Source organism: Chenopodium quinoa, unplaced genomic scaffold, assembly GCF_001683475.1.
Source record: "Chenopodium quinoa cultivar QQ74 unplaced genomic scaffold, ASM168347v1, whole genome shotgun sequence".
NCBI classification, from domain to species: domain Eukaryota; kingdom Viridiplantae; phylum Streptophyta; class Magnoliopsida; order Caryophyllales; family Amaranthaceae; genus Chenopodium; species Chenopodium quinoa.
The window spans coordinates 485,745-505,123 of NW_018742616.1; the positions used below are offsets into that span (position 1 = coordinate 485,745).

The following is a 19,379-nucleotide window of genomic DNA, read 5'->3' on the forward strand; positions in this document are numbered from 1 at the left end:
TAACAGAGAATTTTAAGCTTAAAAGTATATAATTAACTCAAAAAAACACTAAATAGTGACAGTACAGTCGATAACACTAATGGACAATTACTACACGAGCAACTGAGCAAGTAGGAGTACAGTACTTGTTACATTAACAACAAACCCGTCAATTTGCATGCATTGGGACCCACATTTCACTAACACTTATTCAACGTGGGCCCCTCACTACTTTAATCACACTTACCCAACCACCAGGGAATCTAATTCCTCTTCGTTTTCAATTCCCCCTAAATTACAAAGGATACAATCGTAATTGTACATCTTTTCCCCAATAACATTTAATACAATTATTAATTAAAATTATCATCTAACTTTTCATAACGTTAGCAATTATTCGGCGAAAAAGCAACTTGAGATCTAGCAAGATCGTAATGAACACGTATCCCTTGTTGTTGTACATTCCCTATTATCGACATAGACGACGTCGTTTCAGCGAATGCAAAGCAATACGTTCCTGCTGAGTCCACCGGAATCAAGTAATTCTTCGCCGGTAAATCAAGGGATTGTCCGCCGGCGAAGTGGAAAGCAACCGTCGGAACTTTAACGCTACTCATTGACGAGAAATCGTAACAAGTATCAAACAGTGCTACTCCCGTTGTTGACTTTAGGTGCGGCGTTAGCCGAGTGAATGCGGTTCGAAGCGAATTGTAGGCTTGAGTTGGTAGCCGAGTTATGGCTGTGCCTGAATCAACGATAACCCCGCCCGAACCCCCCTCGTCTACATCGAATAATGTTGGTGGGACGGAGATCTGCTGACCACCTACGCTGAACCCACTGAGTCCCACGTAGTAGAAGGTGTTCAGTTTATTGTTCTTGATCAGTGGCGCGGTTACGCAGTCCGCTGGTTTCGCGGAGTTGAACTCGAGTGAAGAGCTTTTGGGGGAGTCACGGTCGACTAAGCAGTAGGAGAACGAGGTAGCCTTGATTTGTGAGGGTAATGAGAGCGGGCCACCACCAAGCCCGAGAAGCCCGGCAGCACCTACGAAGAGTCCTTCGTTGTCGTGACCGCATCCTATTGCTACCTTTGGGATTTTCCCTGAGGTGCCAAACGACACCGTTTCGGTGACGAATTCACCGACGGTGTAGGACCCGTCGCCGTAGGAAACCTGGTAGAGACACGCGCTGTTGCGGCACGCGCTGACCTCGAGGGTGGAACACTCACGTGTGCTGCACGTGAGAGGGGAGTAAGTAGAGGAGGATGAAGGGGTGTAGATTGGGTCGCTTTGCTGGTAGCAGTCGGAGCAAGGTTGACATTGGAGCCAGCTGACGTCACTGCCTGTGTCAATAACCATGAAGTACTCCTTTGAAGGGGAGCCGACACCGACGCGTGAGAAGTACTCGCCGGAGCCGAGGCTGGTTCCGGAGGAGACGGGTGCCTCGAGGTCTTCCGCGGTGAGGACGGCCTCCATTGGTTTAAGGGCCGAGCGCGAGAAGCCTCGGAGTTTAAACTCGGCCTTGGAAACTAGAGAATTGACATGTGCGGAATCACGAGCGAGGCGGGATTGCACGAGTTGTTTGTAGTCTGTGTAGTGGTGGGCGTGGAGGGAGATTCGTGGGTGGATTTCAACAGAGAGTGTGCCGTCATCATATTTGTCGGGCTGCTGATGTACTTGTTGGTTAAGCTGGGCGTTGTCGGCGGAGAAGAGGTTGAGGGTGGAGCGGAGCGAGGCGGAGACATCGAAAGAGTAGTAAGTGAAGGCGGCGGAGGTTGAAAGAGAAGGGAAGAGGAGGACAGAGAGAGTAAGAATGGTTGTAGTAAAGGTACTACAACCTTTACCCATTTTGATTTTAAAGAGAAATGGGAGTGGAAGAAATTGAGTGAGGGAGATAAGATGATGGGAGTTGGGGGTTATATTGAAGGATTAAAGGAGGGAGAAAATCACGTCAGGATTGTTGGGAAGAAAACAAAATAATAAAAGAGGGGAAGGTGGAGATTGATGAATGAAAAGAAAACAGCCAATTTAATTTTGAAAAAGAATAGTAGGTCCCTTCTGCCTTGAAAAGTCTGTCGGTTGGGAGATATTGGTAGAAATTCAATGATCCCTTTTTTTTTTGGTGCTACTTACTATCCTCTACACCATTCACTTGCCATATTACTTCACTTAACAAAGCCCAGAAAAGAGAAGGCGAGAAAGCTTTGGCTCTATTTGTTCAACTGCAGCATCGTGCTGTTCGTAAAGCAGATGAATATGCTTTTGCAGCTTTGATCTCTGCCGTTCAAGAGTGCCCAGTTTCATACCCCTCCATGCACAGGTCATAGTATATGGATTGGATACAAGTGTGTTTGTAGGGAGTCCATTGATTTCTATGTATTTTGGACATGTCAAAATTCAATCTGCTCAAGAGGTTTTCCATACGATCTCAAAGAAAGACGTGGTTCTGTGGACTGAAGTGATTTCTGGTTACTCTAAACTTGAAGATAGGAAAAATGCAATCAAATTTTCCTATGATATGCGTCAACTGGGTCATAAAATTGATGACTTGAGTGCATGTGCTGATCTTGCAACTTCGAATCACAATATTGTTTTGTATGCAGTATTATGTACCTACAAATGACTAATGGTGGTGAGCCATCCTGGTAACAATACGGCGATACAATTGAAGGCTAACCAGTGTTTTTTGTAGGCGGAAATTCTTCAAACATTGATATGAAGTACAAAAAAATGCCAACCAGTCATTTCTATTTCTTATAACAAAATATACTGACGTTAAGTCTACACACCAGCTTGATTCCACACTATGTTACACATGAAAAAAAACCAAGCTCAATATCCACATGGTACGTTGGTACATACACTAAATCCTCAAATATCCCTGGACCAAACTTGTAAAATCATGTGAGTCGAGGTATCCAAACTACCAAAGATCAAATGCCCGCAAAACAGTGCACATATATCCAGTGATTAAAAACATTATCTGTGTGCCCGAGGCCCCAAGCCTTCTACTGAGTTCAATTCACCTGTAGACTACAGCAGTCAGCAGCAGCATGTTATAGATCAGCGATTCAGCAGCAGCATGTTATAGATCAGCGATTCAGCGGCAACATGTTATAGACAAGTTTCATTCTTGATTTATCACCTAATCTTGATTAACAGAGCAAACTTGTAGCCTCGTAATCTACCTTACTCTTCACTTTCCTCTTCAGCCTCTATCTTCAGATGATTAAAATTCCTTTCCAGTGGCGGAAGCCCGTCATCAGAATCATCTGAATTGGCTTCTTCATCACTCAATGCTTCATCTTTATCTTCTTCATCTTGTAGAATATTAGAGGCCTGTAGGTTTTGTTGTTTGGATATCCAAGCATTCTGAGCTGAAATTATCTCAGCACTATCTTTGCATTCAGAATAAGCTTTAAGGAGCTCCTTGTTAAGTGACAAGAACGCATGCCCCCACTTGAACTTTCCCGGCACCAAATGCACCGTCTCCTCTTCACCCCAGATCAACAGCGCAGCAGCTAATGCTTCCACACAAGATAGCTCACATGGCCTGCCATAATTCACCGAATTTGCTGCTACCAACCATGGTAATAACCGAGGAGCAGTACAACAAAGTTTAGCAAATGGAACATCAGTCAATCGGTGCCATGAGCAGTCCACAACAGCCAATCCTCTCTGCTTGATCAAAGGATAGTCTTCTCTAGATACAAAGTGAGTTCCAACAGGACTCAAGACGATGCCCCCAAATCCAGCATTCACACGCAATTCTTTTAACAAATTAAACCTAGCCAGCTTCCGTCCTGTACACCTTTTTGCATCACATTGTCCAAAATCCCACATAGCAAGCTGAACTCCAGGAGTAGGTTGTTCATTCTCTTGGTCTAAGTCATGTTCGGATGGGAGAGACCTGCCCCTCCATAGAGGGCTCACAGCTGGAGCTCAGTTGACCTCGCTGGGAGCGGTGATTCTTCTGCTTCCTGGGTGGTTTGTGTCCTCCCATATGTTATCACAGAAGACAACAAATAAATATATATCCTGCAGTATAACTTCGATTTAGAATGGCTTCAAACATACAAAAACAAATGAAGCAAACAAGTAGCAGTCTCACAAAGAATTGATACTAGCCAAAAAGACAATGATCCCATTAGCAATACCCTAAGCTTGCTAGGGTGTACAGTTCTGTTTATCTCATGAAATTACGAATAACACCTTCGATTGCTATCAAATTCTGCAAATGCATACACACATTTGAAGAGCAATGGCAAGGCACTTGACAAACGCTCCTTTCATATAACTTCAAACCTACAAGATTTGATGCTTTTAAAGCTCTTACACCCAATTGTTTTCATCTTTACAGTCAAATTCAGAGTGATAGCAACTACACAGAACCCCGGAAGGCGATAACGGAACCTGAACCTTAATCCATTGAAAGGGTAACTTACAAACAACAAATCAAAACATAAATTCAAATAAAGCACCTAATAAGAAGATAATGATCATTAATAAGTGAAAATGTCTACTAACCATAGATTATTCATAAAAAGGACCAAACTTTTGCCCAAAAAATCACATCCCCACATTGCATAATTCTTTAAAAAGATTATAAACTAGCCAAGCATAAATTAGAACTTCAACAAAAATGATTTCATAAAAACCCAACAACCAGTAACTCAATAAAAATGGAATTGAACTATCATCAATCAACAAAATTTTCTTCACATACAAAATTGAAATTAAACATCTCATCTAAATGATTAGAATATTTCAATAAACATTAATTCGATTCGAAGACCATTGAATATATTTTAATTAAAAAATAAATAAAGAGAGAGAATGATAAAGAGTGAAGGAGGGCACTTACCGGAGAAAATGGAGAGTGGTGGTTTACAGGAATAGCAAAGCGGTTTACAAAACTTGATCAGTAGTAAGCCGTGAAGGGTTGTGCAGATTGCAGAGGTACGAAAAAAAAAGGTTCCTAATTTGATCGAGCATCAATTCAAAATGAAATGTTGAAAAACGAGAAAATACAAAATAATCAGGTTGATATATCAAGAGGGTATAATAGTCATTTTATCAATTAATTTGTGGGCAACATAGTAATTTCAGTACTTTCTTCCTCTTTCCAATCCTCCATTCTCTAGCCGTCTAGCTTCCTCCATCATCTCCTCCTCCATTTCCATCCCATTGATCAGTAGTTAAAATTGCTGTCGCAAAGAACATGCTTCCCCTAAGGAGTTGGTATGACCTCTTTTCACATTTTTTGTTACTAGGGTTTTGTTTTGTTCCGCCGCATTGAGGGCTTGAGAAAGGAAGAAAACGAGAAGGGCGACGGGGGAAGAAGAAGATCGGCGTTGATCGGTGGTAGTTGTGATGGGTTTCGGGTGGTTGAGGTGGTTGTGATGATGGTGACGTGATGGTGGTGGCGTGGTTGAGGTGGCTGAGAAGATGGGTTTGTTTTTTTTTTAAAAAAGAAAAAAAAAACCAGACTAATTAATAAATTTTGTATTTGTTAATGTTTCGGGTGAAAACATTGGGACCTTGCCGAAGGTCCGCTGAAACGGAGAAGACTGGATTCGGTCCAAGTTATGTTGGGCCGAAGGTTTCCTGCACAGTAAACACACGTAAACTAGCCTCGGGGGTGTTGCCGAGGAAGGCCCCTCCGATGCTAAAGTCAGTACAATGTGTAGAAAGAGAACACTATGCAAGAGAGTTTGTTGCTTGAGGCTTTATTTGAGTATATGAGAATATATGAATCTATGAATGTATATCTCTGAATGTATGAATATTGATGGCTTTTATACCTCTTCATACATGGAGAAGTTGGGCCTTAGCCCAATTGGCTTGCTTTGAGGGCTGACCTTTGACTTTAACACAATTGGAGAGTTGAACCTTGACCTTGGGCTTTTAATTGGATCATTTAATGCCTAGGCCCAATTGGACTAAATTGGACCCAAACAGTTAATAATCAGTCTAATTAACTGGGACAATCCCGTTGCAAAACATGTTCTTAATTGAGATTATTTTGTAATAGCTCGCATTAAGTTTTTGTGTGACAAATCAATCAACATTTTATCGCTTTTTTGTGGCTGACTCACCCTCTTGATTCTTCAACCATTCTCATCATCAATGACGGACAAACTGCGACACCATAACAAATTAAGGGCATATGGTTAACTCCAAGTTGTAGGTGTTTGCCGTTGTTTATGAGCTGTCCCTTCATTGTTTAAGAATTTCTCATCCTCCAATCCTCCATTGTTGAGGATAGATAACTAGGTATGTGGGTTGTCTATTTTGCTGAAATGATACAAATATCCTTGCTTGTTTGAGCAAAAAGACGAAAATACCCCTATATTTCTCATGAATAAAAACTTGTATTTTCTCATGAATAAAATGACACAATCCCTCCTTTTTGTTAGAATCTGTCTTAAAACTACTTAAAATAGACATATCTATTGCTGGGAAGCTAAGATAGGGTTTGTCATCGAAAAAGTTTATGAACAAATGACGTTAGCATGGTAATAAAAAAAATAAAATAAAAACATGCATATGGCGTTGTTTTGATTGATCTTGTTCTTTTAGCTTATCAACTGGGTTCGATCCAAATCAAAGCAATGCGAACTAAAGTAAGTGGGATCCAACCATAGAAAATTTCTAAGTTGAAAAGTTATAAGTTGGATATTCGACCAATACAATGAGGTTATTTCAATGTTTAACTTGCAACTTTTGAATATTGTTAACCTAACTAGGTTAACTAGTCTGCTGAAAATGCTTGTCGGGTTGTCACACAAGCCAAGTGAATTTTATTTAAAAAATTTACATATAAGGTTCACGAATTTGAAAAACTTAACCATTAGGACGAAGTTGAACGTATATTGAAAGATTGTAAACTTCAATACATGGAATTGGAGACCTTTTCATCTTTCTATTAGGATATTAGTCGAACAATTTGGTTGAGGCCTATATTGCACGAATAACATAAGTTTTGGAGTCAATTAATTCCATATAGGTAAGTAGATTACAATGAAAGTTTTTGTTACCATTGTTATTTGATAAGTAATCTTAGTTTTGAGTTCAGTCAAGTTATCTGGTCGGGTCGAGTTAAAACCACTGAGGCAACAAGCAAGTCTACTATGCATTTGATATTCTCAATGACCCAACAAGAAACAAGGGCAAAGAAAAAGCAGTCCAACAAAGCAAGGCCCAAAATCAACGCATGTAATTCAGACAGCAAACAAACAATGTTCATAGTCGTTTAGCAGCACTCTAGGAAATTCTTGTTCTGCATGCTTTATTTGAAGAAATTTAATGAAGATTTCAAAACCCTTTTTACTATCATCTCTTTTGGTGCTACTATCCTCTATAATTATAGCCTCAATATTCATTAAAACGCCTCAGAGTTCCAAGGAAAGCATCACTATTACGGAAGAACAAGAAAATGGGGCATCAATTTTTGAACAATTTGGAGTGAAGATTGACAAGAACCCTCCTCAATCTAAGCTTGATGAACTTCAAGTCAACACCTGGTCCAAGTAATATTCAATTTCCTTTCTTTTGATTATCAAATTCATTGCTTTTGTTTGTTTTGTTGATGGGGTAAAAATTTAGTCTTCAATTTAGGGTTTTAATCAAAAAATGGAGTTTTGGCGATCAAGAAATTATCTTTATGTAGAATTAGAATTATTATTATGCAGTTTTGATTGTACTTTATGAATGTATGATGTTCTGGTGAATTACATGAATATGTTTAACAATTACATTCAGTGTCGCAGGGCATAATTTGTAATTAATTGGAAAATGTCCTTATTTTTTGAGTAATTTTTGTGAATTGATGTGATTATATAAACTATAATGCCATAACTTGGTGCCTGAGGGCCGAATACTCGAATAGTGGTTATTATATAGCTTGATGGTTTATGGGAAAGATTAATCTGTATGTTGTTTGTTTATTATACACTGAAATACTCCGATACTCGGACATGGGTATTACAAGGAGAGTGCTAAAAGTATTGTGGTTGTGTTGCTGGGTAGGAATGGCCAGGTCTGTGATTAATCACAAGTTTCGATTATAAAGCCCTATTAACCGAAGCTTTGGGTGGTGGTGCTTCTCTGACTATCTCAATGCTTGAAGCATTGCTGATGACTATATGTCTGAAGCTTATGTATTGTTGGCCACATTTCAATGATTATTAAATGGGACTATCATAGCTTTATGTACACCTGAAACTATATTGCTCTACTCTTTATGGATAGTTGTTGTCAACAAAGTCATCAACAGAGCTGCTATTCTTCAGTGTAATTTACAAAAATTAAACTATTAAAGGTTATGGTGAGTTTTAGGGGGCAAATTTCTTGCCTCCTTAGTTTAAGAGGCTAGGCAGGGTGCTATAAGAAATGATAAATAGTTAAATACATCTCAAAGACAGGTTTGCTTTGTCCACTCTCATGAATAAACTTCCCTGGTTTTGATTTTAAAAATATTTGTAATATATTTTGTCTCAATGTACTGTTATAATTACATTATTATGCCTGAGTTTAGATTGGTTGCCAAATCGTTGAGATTGGGCAATAGCTTTTTGGGGTCCTGTATGAGACACATTAATGAAGCTAAACTTATGATTCAATGGCTTCAAGCCTTCAAGTGAAAATTTGATTTTATTGGTGCCAAAGCTTGCTTGTTATGGCCATTGGGCCTTCTCTCCTTTATGTTGATAATTTGCTGTGAATCATTGTGCCTTCTAAGGTTGTAAACTTTGGACTGACCAGAACATAATACAGTTTAACATAGCGCTAAATACAGGCTTGAAGGCCTCGTAATGCTTCCCGTTGTCAGTTAATTTTAACTTTCCTTGTATAAGGTAAACTCTATCCGATAGGATAAACTGGACAGGAATATGACCAGCATAGTACATGATAGTTAGAGTATCCTATATTGCTCTTGATTGGCAGTAGCTTTCAATTGAACCAACCCCAATCCTTACAGCAAGTCTTTTTTCCTTCCCTTTTCCCTTTGTGCTCAAGACATCAAAAGCTGTACTGTTTTCATCATTCGGTTATTCGAGGAGAGATTCCTAAAATGTCAAGCTGGTGCACACATGTTCTTTGTATGACAATTTTTTTTACACTGATGCTTTGGTCCATACATTTTTCCATGCTAGCCGTTGGGAGGTTCTACTCTGTCTAGTTCTTGTTTTTGTTGGCTTGTTGTTGCGTGCTTGGTGACTGTTTTCTGTAATAAATTTGGGGATGCTCTGGTACTTGGTAGACATAAAACACAAATGCTAATGACTAGCCTGTACCAACTCACACGTATATCCTTTGCATAGATTCAACTTGTCTCTTTCACATATACTGTCAAGTTGTGGATGAATTAGAAATGTACTGGCATTGTGTAGCTTGTGAAATGGATCAATGATTAAGAAAACTCTCAAGAATCTCTTGACATTTTTTGACATTTTGAATTTATGTAGGGTAGTTTTTGGAATAATGACCCCAGACTTTTGACATTTTTTATACCAATCTCAGAGATCAGCTAGGAGTTCCTCCTAAAATCTGCATACGTTGTACCTATCATATTTTCTTGGATGTATTTATTAAGCTGATTTTCTTAAGGATATTGCCTTAATCTGACACAAATTGTGAATAGATGGAGTGGTCAGCCAATGAAAATTCCATGGACTTTTGAAGCGCAAGAGACAATGTACCTGCTGGAGGGTAAAGTGAAGGTTTCAGTTGATGGGCAGGAGGGATCTTTTGAAATTGGAGGTGGTGACTTGGTTGTATTCCCTAATGGAATGAAGATTACCTGGGAAGTACTTGAAGCTGTGACGAAGCATTATCACTTAGAAAAGTAATTGTAAGTACATATTCACGGCATTCCTAGATGATATGATCGTATTCATGTCTTATTTTCACTCATATATTAACCTTGTATTCAAACATTGTATATAGCTCCAATTTGTGAGCTTGCTGAATATTCCAGGGGCTCTAATTGGCAGCTTGACTAATGTAGTAACATTAATTTCTAATATGCTTCAAATAGAGACTGGCTCTACTAATTTGTGCTCTTCACTTGAAGTGAATTCAGTGTAAGCCGTGCAATAATTTACAAAAAAAAAGCTTTGTTGCTATTACTTATTATTTGCTTTAGTAAGTAATGTGGCTCCTGTCATCTTCTTGTTTATCCAGACCATTCCTTATTTTTAACTCTCTGTCTTTCTTGGATCCATACTGCGGTCAATTATCCTTTTTTTTTTTTTTTTTTTTTTTTTTTTGTTGTTGTTGTTGTTGTTGCAGTGAGAATTGTCCGGGAATGAGATTTTGAAAGATTACTTTTGGAGAATTAGAAGATAGATTGTAAAACGTTTTTTTTCCTCAAAATTTTTCACTCGCATTTCAATCATTGGATGGTCTAATAACCGGAGAGATTTGTCACTTGATTTGGCGGTGGGGGTAGGGAAAGGAGAGAGAGGGGGGGGGGGGTGTCAACTTGTAAGTCATTACAGATTTAGTTGTACATGATTTGAAGAGAGGCAAGTAGTCATTAAGTACATGTTGGAGTGAAAGGGATTAAATGACTTCTTGGTGGTTGGCATTGACGACGCTGATGCATGTTTTAAGGATAATGTATCTCATAAGACCCTTGTAACAACATTCGTAGTGTGTCCTAAAAAGACTTACGAGGTACACAAGTAGTACATAAAGAAAAGCCAACATCAGCAAATAGAAGGTGTGGTCCTGAAATTGGCTAAATGTTACGGGTATTTTGGATTTTGCTTCCCATAATTTTTGACAAGACAATAGGACATATGCCTGACGTGCACAATATAACATGGTCTCAAAAAGATGATTGAGAGCATTTTTTTTTTTGCGCTAAAGTTGATAAATTGAGTTTTTTTTTTTTTTTTTTTTTTGACAAGAAGATAATTGAGTGTGTATGAACAATAAGTATAAAGTATAAACCCAAAAGAGACAAAGAATAACATTACAAGGAGAAAGAAGCTATGAATTTAATCATGAAACTTGCATGAGTAAGGCAAACCTTTAACAAAGGATAAAGGGTCTTCATCATGTATAAGGGAAGTAAATTCAAAGAATAATTCAGGAGGACTATAAGGCTTTGTTATGCTTGCCTTATTTCCACGCATATCAGGTCTAATAAGTTAAGGTAATGTATCATAAGCTCTTGTTAAGTGAAAATCCGATGAATGAAATACACCCTTAGTTATAAGCTCTATTCTCGCCTTTAGATTAAGTTTGATAAATTCAAGTTAGATGAGATAAGTGAAATTCATGATTACCTTAGTTGTAATTTAAACTTGGATGACTCTTATTAATTATTATCTAAATTTATTTTTCAAACCTGTCTAAACTTATTATAAATAACGTAATATTTCTGTAGTATTATTTTCTTTTTGGATTGATTCATAAATATTACATGAAGCAAATTAAAATGAATATAACAAAATCCATACGATTATGGTAAAAAAAGATTGTGTAAATAGTGTAAAAGTCAACATTGTGCAATATTTGTAAAACGGAAAAAAATATGAGCGAAATGGTACCATTTTCATTTTCATCCCTCCTCAATCCTCAACATACATATGTCTTTGTCTATTTTCATGAAAGCGAAGCCAACAGTCTTAACACAACAGCAGCTATACATTAACATTTAGCAGTGCATTCAATAAATATAATGTTGCCCCCACTTTTAAAAATGATCATAAGTATCACACCACATATTCACATTTGACAGCTTAGAATGCTAAGACCATGACTCAAGTCTTTATCAGTCACCAACCAAAATAGTAGTAGTCTCCAACAAGGGTCCCCTTTTTTATCCTACGGAAATCTTCACTCTTGTAGGTCTTCCTTTCTGCTTTGTTCTTTTCTCAATTGTATATTGTACGATTGTATTCTGGCAGACCAAGGTTTTGAGCTATTTCCATAAAATTTAAGTGGCTGTTTGGTTAACATAAAAAAACATAAAAGTTAGAATTTCTTTAGAAAAAGAAGATGGTGTTATTTGATCAACGTAAACATGACAAGCCAAAAACCAATAAAGTCAAACTATTTATCAAACATAGTCTTTGTTGCATACGAATCATACTTTGGATTAGTAATGATTTTGAATAAGACGTTAGAAGTGACTCGAAATGTTATTGTCGAAAAATCGTGTGTAATAAATTTGCTTAGTTTAGCAATACAACTGACTAGAAAATCAAACGATACCATAAAAAGCATTTGGTGAGCATTAAGATATCACAATCGAAATGTGATTGCTTATTTCTAGAAAAGAAAGAAACACAGGACGAAAAGTGGCTTTGAGTACAAATATAAGTAGTCAGAGTCACAGAAACATTTCTACATAAGCAATTAAAACTTGCTTAATCAATTAAGATAACATCTCATTGTGATTGTTGGATTGAGTCCATCAGAAGTCCTTTCTTGTAGCTTCCTTAATTTAATCTAACATGACATTTCGTCCAAAAGAACATTCACATTCAAAGACTGACTAGAGATGAAAAGTCAGCAGATCAAAAACGAGGCTACTCAACCCTGTGAAAGCAAGTGAAATCAGAAAATTGACTCTTGCTTCCCGGCGAAGATATGCCAGTGTTTCAGTCAATCAAAAAACCCAGTTTTCTACTTTCGCCGTAGATTTAAGCCAACCAAACAGCCACTAAAAACTTAAACCAGAAAAAGATCCTGAGAACAATACCATAAATACAAAAGCAGAGACTACATGTGCTGCAAGCCTGTAAGGGCTGTAACCATACTTTGTGCCGTTGGATCTGGTATCAACTATCTCTTATTAAAGAATAAGCAGCATCTCCACAAAATCAGAAGATGGTTACAGTAACAAATCCAAAGTTTAGATCCACACTTCCCAAAACATCGCCACAAGAAATTGGAGTAAACAAATTCCATAGCTCGAAATCCATTATATATATGCACCGATACTACCTCGTATCCAAAATTGTCTCATTTACTATAGTAGAATAATTCTTGATCCTTGATCAGAGTTAATCCAACTAGGCCAACATTTTGAATCTTAAATCTTAGGAGCTCCATAGATTCTCTCTGTTATCTCCTTGAATTCAGGATCATACTTGAGGTAGAAGAGGAATATACGAGTAGCATCTTTCAGAACTATGGGTGGACATGTTGCTACAAATGGTAATACAAACATTTTCTGCAGCAGAAAACTGGCGGAGTACCCTTACAGGTCCAGAGTTGCCTTCTATTAAAGAGCAAGAACATCGAAAGCTAATTCGACAACCATGGACCTTCCCAACAAAAGACTTGACATGTTATCAGTGACAAACTGCACAAACTAAAACAACAGTTCTCTAAATTCTTGAGAGAGGATACATAGGAAGCCTTTGCTCAGTAACAACTCAACAAGAAAGTTCCATCCAAAGCCGAGCAAAATATTAGGCCAATAAATATAATATGATTATCAATAAATCTTTGCGAGAAGAAAGCAAAAGAAGAACACATATGAAGGCACCATGTCCTAGTTTTATTGAAATTGCATTGCAATACTACGAGTCCACGAATTGGAATAAGTTCTATTAATGATGAATTCTACATTTGCTGAAACTACAACGAATTACAATCTCAAGAGAGTAAAAATGAGAAAAGCAAAAAAGATGGTTCTTGTACAGCTTATAATGCCCTAACAATGTTCTGTAACCCCAAAACTTCCTCCACCAAGGGGGGAAGCAAGTATTCTCTCATAATAAGGCATCGTCAAAATAACACAGACAGGACATAATCGGAGCAGCAATGAGTAAACAAACCTCGAAAAAACAATCATAAGAAGAATCAATGAACAAGAATTTAGCATAATCCTACCGTGGAAGTGTGGAACATTGAATAATTTAAGCAACACCGAGACTCATCACACAGCACTCTTCTTCCCTCCTGGCTTATAGTAATTGAGGTACCATCTAACAAACTTCTTCAACCCGGTCTGCAGATCCGTTGTAGGCTTATACCCAAGCTCCCTCTGAGCATAGCTAATATTAGCATGTGTATACTGCACATCACCATTCCTAGGCAATTTCATCACCATCCTCTTCGCCTTCACCTTCAGCAGCCTCTCCAATATCGAAACAAGATCAGAAACAGGAACAGGCGACGTGTTCCCCAAATTAAACACTCTCAATTGAGCAGCACCAGTCTTCTTACCCCCACTACCAGTACTCTTCTCAGCAGTATCCAATGCCCCTAAACACCCCTTCACAATATCATCAATGTAGGTAAAATCCCTAGCAACTGTCCCATGATTTGCAGCCTCGAAAATCGGTATCGATTTCCCCTTCAATATATCCTTAGTAAAGAAAAAATAAGCCATATCTGGTCTACCCCAAGGCCCATAAACAGTAAAGAACCTCAACCCAGTTAAAGACAGTCCATATATATGATTATAAGTATGAGCAATTTCTTCCCCAGCTTTCTTAGTTGCAGCATACAAACTAGCAGGTTGATCTGTCCTATCTTTTTCAGAAAATGGTACTTTTGTATTCAATCCATAAACAGAACTAGATGATGCCCAAACAATAGCAGGTTGTGGATTTGCAGATTTACAAATTTCCAACAAACTAACAAATCCAGCAATATTACTATGAACATATGAACCAGGATTTTGCATTGCATACCTAACTCCTGCTTGTGCTGCCAAATGCATTACATGAGTAAAAGCGACTACCTCAAACAACTTCTTCAAGAGTGCTTGATCATTAATGTCTCCTTCAACTATGAACACCCCGCTTCGCTCAAGCAGAGCCTGCCTCGCTCGCTTGAGCGAAGGATCATAGTAATCGTTGAAGTTGTCAAACCCCAATACACCATCGCCTCGCCGCTTCAAGGCGGCCGAGACGTGGGTGCCAACGAACCCAGCAGCTCCGGTCACAAGCACGGAAAACCCATTAGATGCACGAACTTTAGCCGAGTTTCGAACCCGCTTCTCCCATGATGGACCGCCCCAGGAGAAGGTCCGGAGGGAGCGGCGGGTTGTGTCTCCAATGGTGGATGAAGATGAAGATGATGATGTCGATGAAGATGGAGAAGAAGAAGATGATGATCTGAAGAAGAACATTAGAATTAAACCCAGAAAAATGAAGGACCAAAATGTGAGTTTTACAAGAGGAGTTGAATGCCATCTTAAACGATGATGATGATGATGAATGTAGGATGATTTATCCATCTTGAATTTTCCTGGTGTTGATGGGTTGTTATCTAAATGAGGCATTTTCTACATTCAAAATCAAAACCACACCAACCCCAAAAAAAATTGAATTTTTTTTTTGAGATAATTTTATTTTTTTCCTCTTCTTTTCTTTGAACCTGCAGCTATTTATTCAACAAAACCCAGAAAAATTTATGCGAAAATGAGGAATAAAATTTATGGGTTTTTCTTGAAATTGAGTTTTGGAATCTGGGTTTTGCTCAAAATGTTTTTATTTTTTTTTTTATTTTTTTGTATTCAAGGGAATAGATTGTTCAACAATGGAGATTTGTTTTTGGTTTTTTTTTTTTTTTTGGGTGTTTTTTTTTTCTCTCTTGTTTCTCTCTCAAAGTGAGCAGGAAATGGAGTTGAAGATAAGGGATGGAAAAAGGGAGGGAATCTTCAGGTTTCTTGGAGATGTTATAGTTGTTGTTGATGGTAGAGAGAGAAAACAAGAGAAAAAAGGCCTTTTTGAGGGTGGAGTTTCAGAGAGGCAAAGGTGGGAGAGATTTGATTTTTGATTATAGAGGAGAGAGAAACAAGAGGATGATTTATTATTATTATTAAAAAATAAAAATATTAATTTAAAATATTTTATTTTATTTTGTTTTTGTTAGAGAAAATGGGCAAATAGGGGTGATTAAAAAGAATAAATCAATCAATTGGAAGCAACTAAATAGGAGGAGATTTATAAAGAGTCAAAGGCAGTAAAAAAAAAATGACAATGGTAAAAAAGTTTGGTATGAGTAATTGTTAAATTTATGTCATACTACATTACTACCTTCCTTTTTGGTGATTATAGTAGTACTATGAACTTGGAGTTTATGGTTAAAAGAAAGTGGAATTTTCATTTAATGCTTGTTGGGTTTGCTAAATTTAACAACCTCAAATCACAAGAAAGTCAAAACTTTAAGTGAGATTAGAAAATACATTAATTAATTAATAAAAATAAATGAACATAAGTATTAGGAAGTAATTTGATTGGTCATAATGCCTAAAATTTAGACATTCTATTAAATTATACTCCAATCTATTTTTAAGCAATTAAGAGTGAGAGGTTAAGATTTAAATGATTTTGGATCTTTGAGATTTGTTGTGGGCGGGAGGGGATGAGATTTGGTGCTAATTATGGATTATTTTCCAGAGTTTATTCAATGAGTTGATTATTGGGGGTAAAGATTGCCAATAATATGCTTCAAAATGAAAAAAAAAAAAAAAAAACCACCAATAATAAGGACGGTTGATAGTATTTCATGATATATCTATTTGAAATTTATGATTCATTTGAATTTGCTCTTCTATACTGTGACTTTCATTTTAATTAGTACTACATAAGTACATAGTATGTTAGCTGAAACACTCGATCAAATTTGGACATGTCAAATAATTCGTGTACTACATAAATAATAAAAAGTACAATCTTAATTAGAAGGCCAAATTATAGATGGATAAATGAAATCTCATGTTTCATTAACTTCAAAATATCAAATTTCATTATGAGGATTGTTTGAGACATGAGTATATTTAAAGGGTGATGTTATAGCTTACGCTCAAAATCTTAATTGGTTGTAACCAGCCTACAACAATATAGTTATTGAGTCAAGTTTTGAACATAATTAAGTATTAATTTGAACATATAATTGTTTGCAAGTGTAGATTGACTTTTTCACACTAGTAATTGTATTTAATCAATGATAGATTCGTAAAAGAACTAAATTGAATATAATTCAGGAAATCATTACTATTTTTTAAATTCAATACATGTTCTTCAAGAAATTTCTCGTGCTGTATAAGTAGAAATAATTTTAACCATAAAATCATAAGACAACACCTAATATGAGCTTAGTTTATTATTTAAATGCTACTTCAAATTGAGTTTGGTCAAACCCGATAATTAAATGAGTTGAATGAAGAACAACATATCTTGTGTTGATAAGCACATGAGGAAAATTCAATTTACGTGTTAAAGTAAAATAAACAAGTTACAAGTTACAATTTATAAATCAATCGAATTACATAACTACAATCCTAGATTTGCAAAGTATATACTTCATATTACCTCCAACTTTTGGCAAAAATATGAGCAACATTACTTAATAGAATGAATTTCACACCTTTAATAGGCTTAGATCTTATAATTCAACCTCGAACTCAACTTAGCTTGGCTAACACCAACTTATACTCGATCATCTAACTCTATCTAGTGAAATGCAAGCTATTAAGTCAAGGATCATACACATACACATACACATGCACATGCACAAGCACATGCACATACATATCCATTCATCTCACATCCATTATCTCATGAAATGCATCTTAGTCACACCACTATTCACACAAACATGAAACATAGGGCCAAAATTAAGGGTGCGAAACGGTTGATGTCTACAATTAACAACACCACACATCAAGATCCAGATTACAAATTAGTTCATGGTCTTAGACAGACACGACACCTATGTGTTTGTCGCCAGTCCAACAAATAGGTACACATTTGTTTACGTTGCATACTTGCACGTATGACTTTTAATTTATAAATTGATTTTAATATATTGATAGACGTAAAACCTTCATAAAAGGCAATTAATGAATGCGTAAGGATCAAATCCAGTTTTCGAAATAAATTTTGGACGTGCTTCGATCTTATTATTAATTTTCTGTGGGACTTATTTGTTTGTTAGTACGTGACTACGTTTGAAAGAAGAGAATTAATGAAAAGGGGGACAGAAACATGTGAAGGTGAAATAAGGCCTCAATTTTGTGATATTGGGCAGATGTACATGCTACTAAAAACAAGCTTGATAAAGAGGCAATTATAGCATCTTTTCTCGGATATCTTGTATTCCAATCAATATTTACTCTATGACTTAATTGACTTCGTTGAGTCTAGACTACTTTTGTGAAGGTTTGAGATTTAGACAATAAATAGTGTATAATCTTATTGAGTAGTAACAAACGATAAAAATCAGATAAAAATTTAAAAATAATCGATCTTTAATTTATAAGGCATTTTCAGTTACACCGACAAAATTTATAAACAATTAAGTCAATAATATACTCCGGTATTATGTAATCTTTATATTAATTAGATCTATATAATATTACCTCCAAACAAAATTTGCTGGAACAAACAAGGTATAAATCTTCAGCTTAAAGTTTCTCTAATAATGGGAGAAAATTAAGTCATACAATAATTTATTCAAAACTTCATTCTCTATGTCCCACATTCTCCCTTCTACACTCATAATCATAGAATTCACCTAATTGGTTGTTTTAATTGTTTGAGTTTATGTTTATTTATAATTATTTTTTCTGTTTGCTCAATGTAAAAAGTTGTAAGCTTTTGCTAGCATCTTCTTTTGAGCATTCATATCATTGAAATACCTGTTTTTTTTTTCTACTAATTAAATTGTAGTCTATGTCGAGAAATATAAAAATAATTGGCAAATAATACTTACGAGTACTTAAAATATAGGATGACAGATTAAAGATATATAATACTCTGTATATTACAAAATAGCGAGCTCATACTCAAATATCAATTAATTTTAGGATTAATTGACTCAACAACTAATATCGAAATTAGAGTTGACCTAAACACGTAATTATAGAAGTGGCGAACTAGTGATAAGATGGTGCACGAGTTAATAATAAGATAAGTAGTTTTATTGAAATGAGAAGTGGTCTTAGGAGAAGCAAGTAGCTCTTTAAATTAAGAAAATGCTTATCAATATTTTAAGCAAAAATTAGAGTTAGTGTGTAAAGTTGAGTAATAAATTGGGAAAAGTGAATCACAGTCCAAATTATATTTAGGAACCGCAAAGAACATGATGGCCAGACTACAAAGAAAGAAAGACCAAAAAACAAACATGTTTACCTTCCACCTTTCCTTTTCTTTGCTTTTTAATAATCACTTTGTCACATGCTACAATTTTTGGCGGTGATGAGGTATTAACTCACTTTCTTTTCTTTTAATCAATCATTTGACCCGATTGTGGTTGGTCTCCCATTTGTAATTTGGCCCCACATAAAAATATACTCTTAATACAAAATAACCTCTTAGTCCCTCCGTCTCTTTAGGATTGTTTCATTTTTATTGTTCATATATATATTGAAAGTTGTGTTGAGCATATAAAGTGGAGAGGAAGTAACTAAGAAGAAAGTGC

General features: G+C 36.3%; 3 protein-coding genes and 1 pseudogene across 3 annotated transcripts; 1 reads left to right on the top strand and 3 right to left on the bottom strand.

Moving 5' to 3' along the window:
- Positions 1 to 1,971, bottom strand: LOC110721439 (protein ASPARTIC PROTEASE IN GUARD CELL 1-like). Its single transcript, XM_021900589.1, has one exon. The coding sequence runs from the start codon at positions 1,821 to 1,823 to the stop codon at positions 366 to 368; it is 1,458 nt and encodes a 485-aa protein (XP_021756281.1). The 5' UTR covers positions 1,824 to 1,971; the 3' UTR covers positions 1 to 365.
- Positions 1,972 to 2,496: 525 nt separating this feature from the next.
- Positions 2,497 to 4,011, bottom strand: LOC110721440 (annotated as a pseudogene).
- A 3,123-nt stretch (positions 4,012 to 7,134) lies between these two features.
- On the top strand, positions 7,135 to 10,124 carry LOC110721441. The gene is made up of 2 exons (XM_021900590.1): positions 7,135 to 7,507; positions 9,622 to 10,124. The coding sequence occupies exons 1-2, from the start codon at positions 7,284 to 7,286 to the stop codon at positions 9,827 to 9,829; spliced, it is 432 nt and encodes a 143-aa protein (XP_021756282.1). The 5' UTR covers positions 7,135 to 7,283; the 3' UTR covers positions 9,830 to 10,124.
- A 3,353-nt stretch (positions 10,125 to 13,477) lies between these two features.
- On the bottom strand, positions 13,478 to 15,789 carry LOC110721442 (UDP-glucuronate 4-epimerase 3-like). The gene has a single exon (XM_021900591.1). It carries the CDS (start codon positions 15,232 to 15,234, stop codon positions 13,882 to 13,884), a length of 1,353 nt encoding a protein of 450 aa, XP_021756283.1. The 5' UTR covers positions 15,235 to 15,789; the 3' UTR covers positions 13,478 to 13,881.
- Between the last annotated feature and the right edge of the window lie 3,590 nt (positions 15,790 to 19,379).

What these genes read in the sequence shown, in the direction of transcription:
- LOC110721441 (XM_021900590.1), top strand. Translation starts at nt 7,284, where the DNA reads ATGAAGATTTCAAAACCCTTTTTACTATCATCTCTTTTGGTGCTACTA. An exon ending in CAAGTCAACACCTGGTCCAA is followed by an intron (nt 7,508 to 9,621) that starts GTAATATTCAAT and finishes AATTGTGAATAG; the next exon opens with ATGGAGTGGTCAGCCAATGA.
- LOC110721439 (XM_021900589.1), bottom strand. Translation starts at nt 1,823, where the DNA reads ATGGGTAAAGGTTGTAGTACCTTTACTACAACCATTCTTACTCTCTCT.
- LOC110721442 (XM_021900591.1), bottom strand. Translation starts at nt 15,234, where the DNA reads ATGCCTCATTTAGATAACAACCCATCAACACCAGGAAAATTCAAGATG.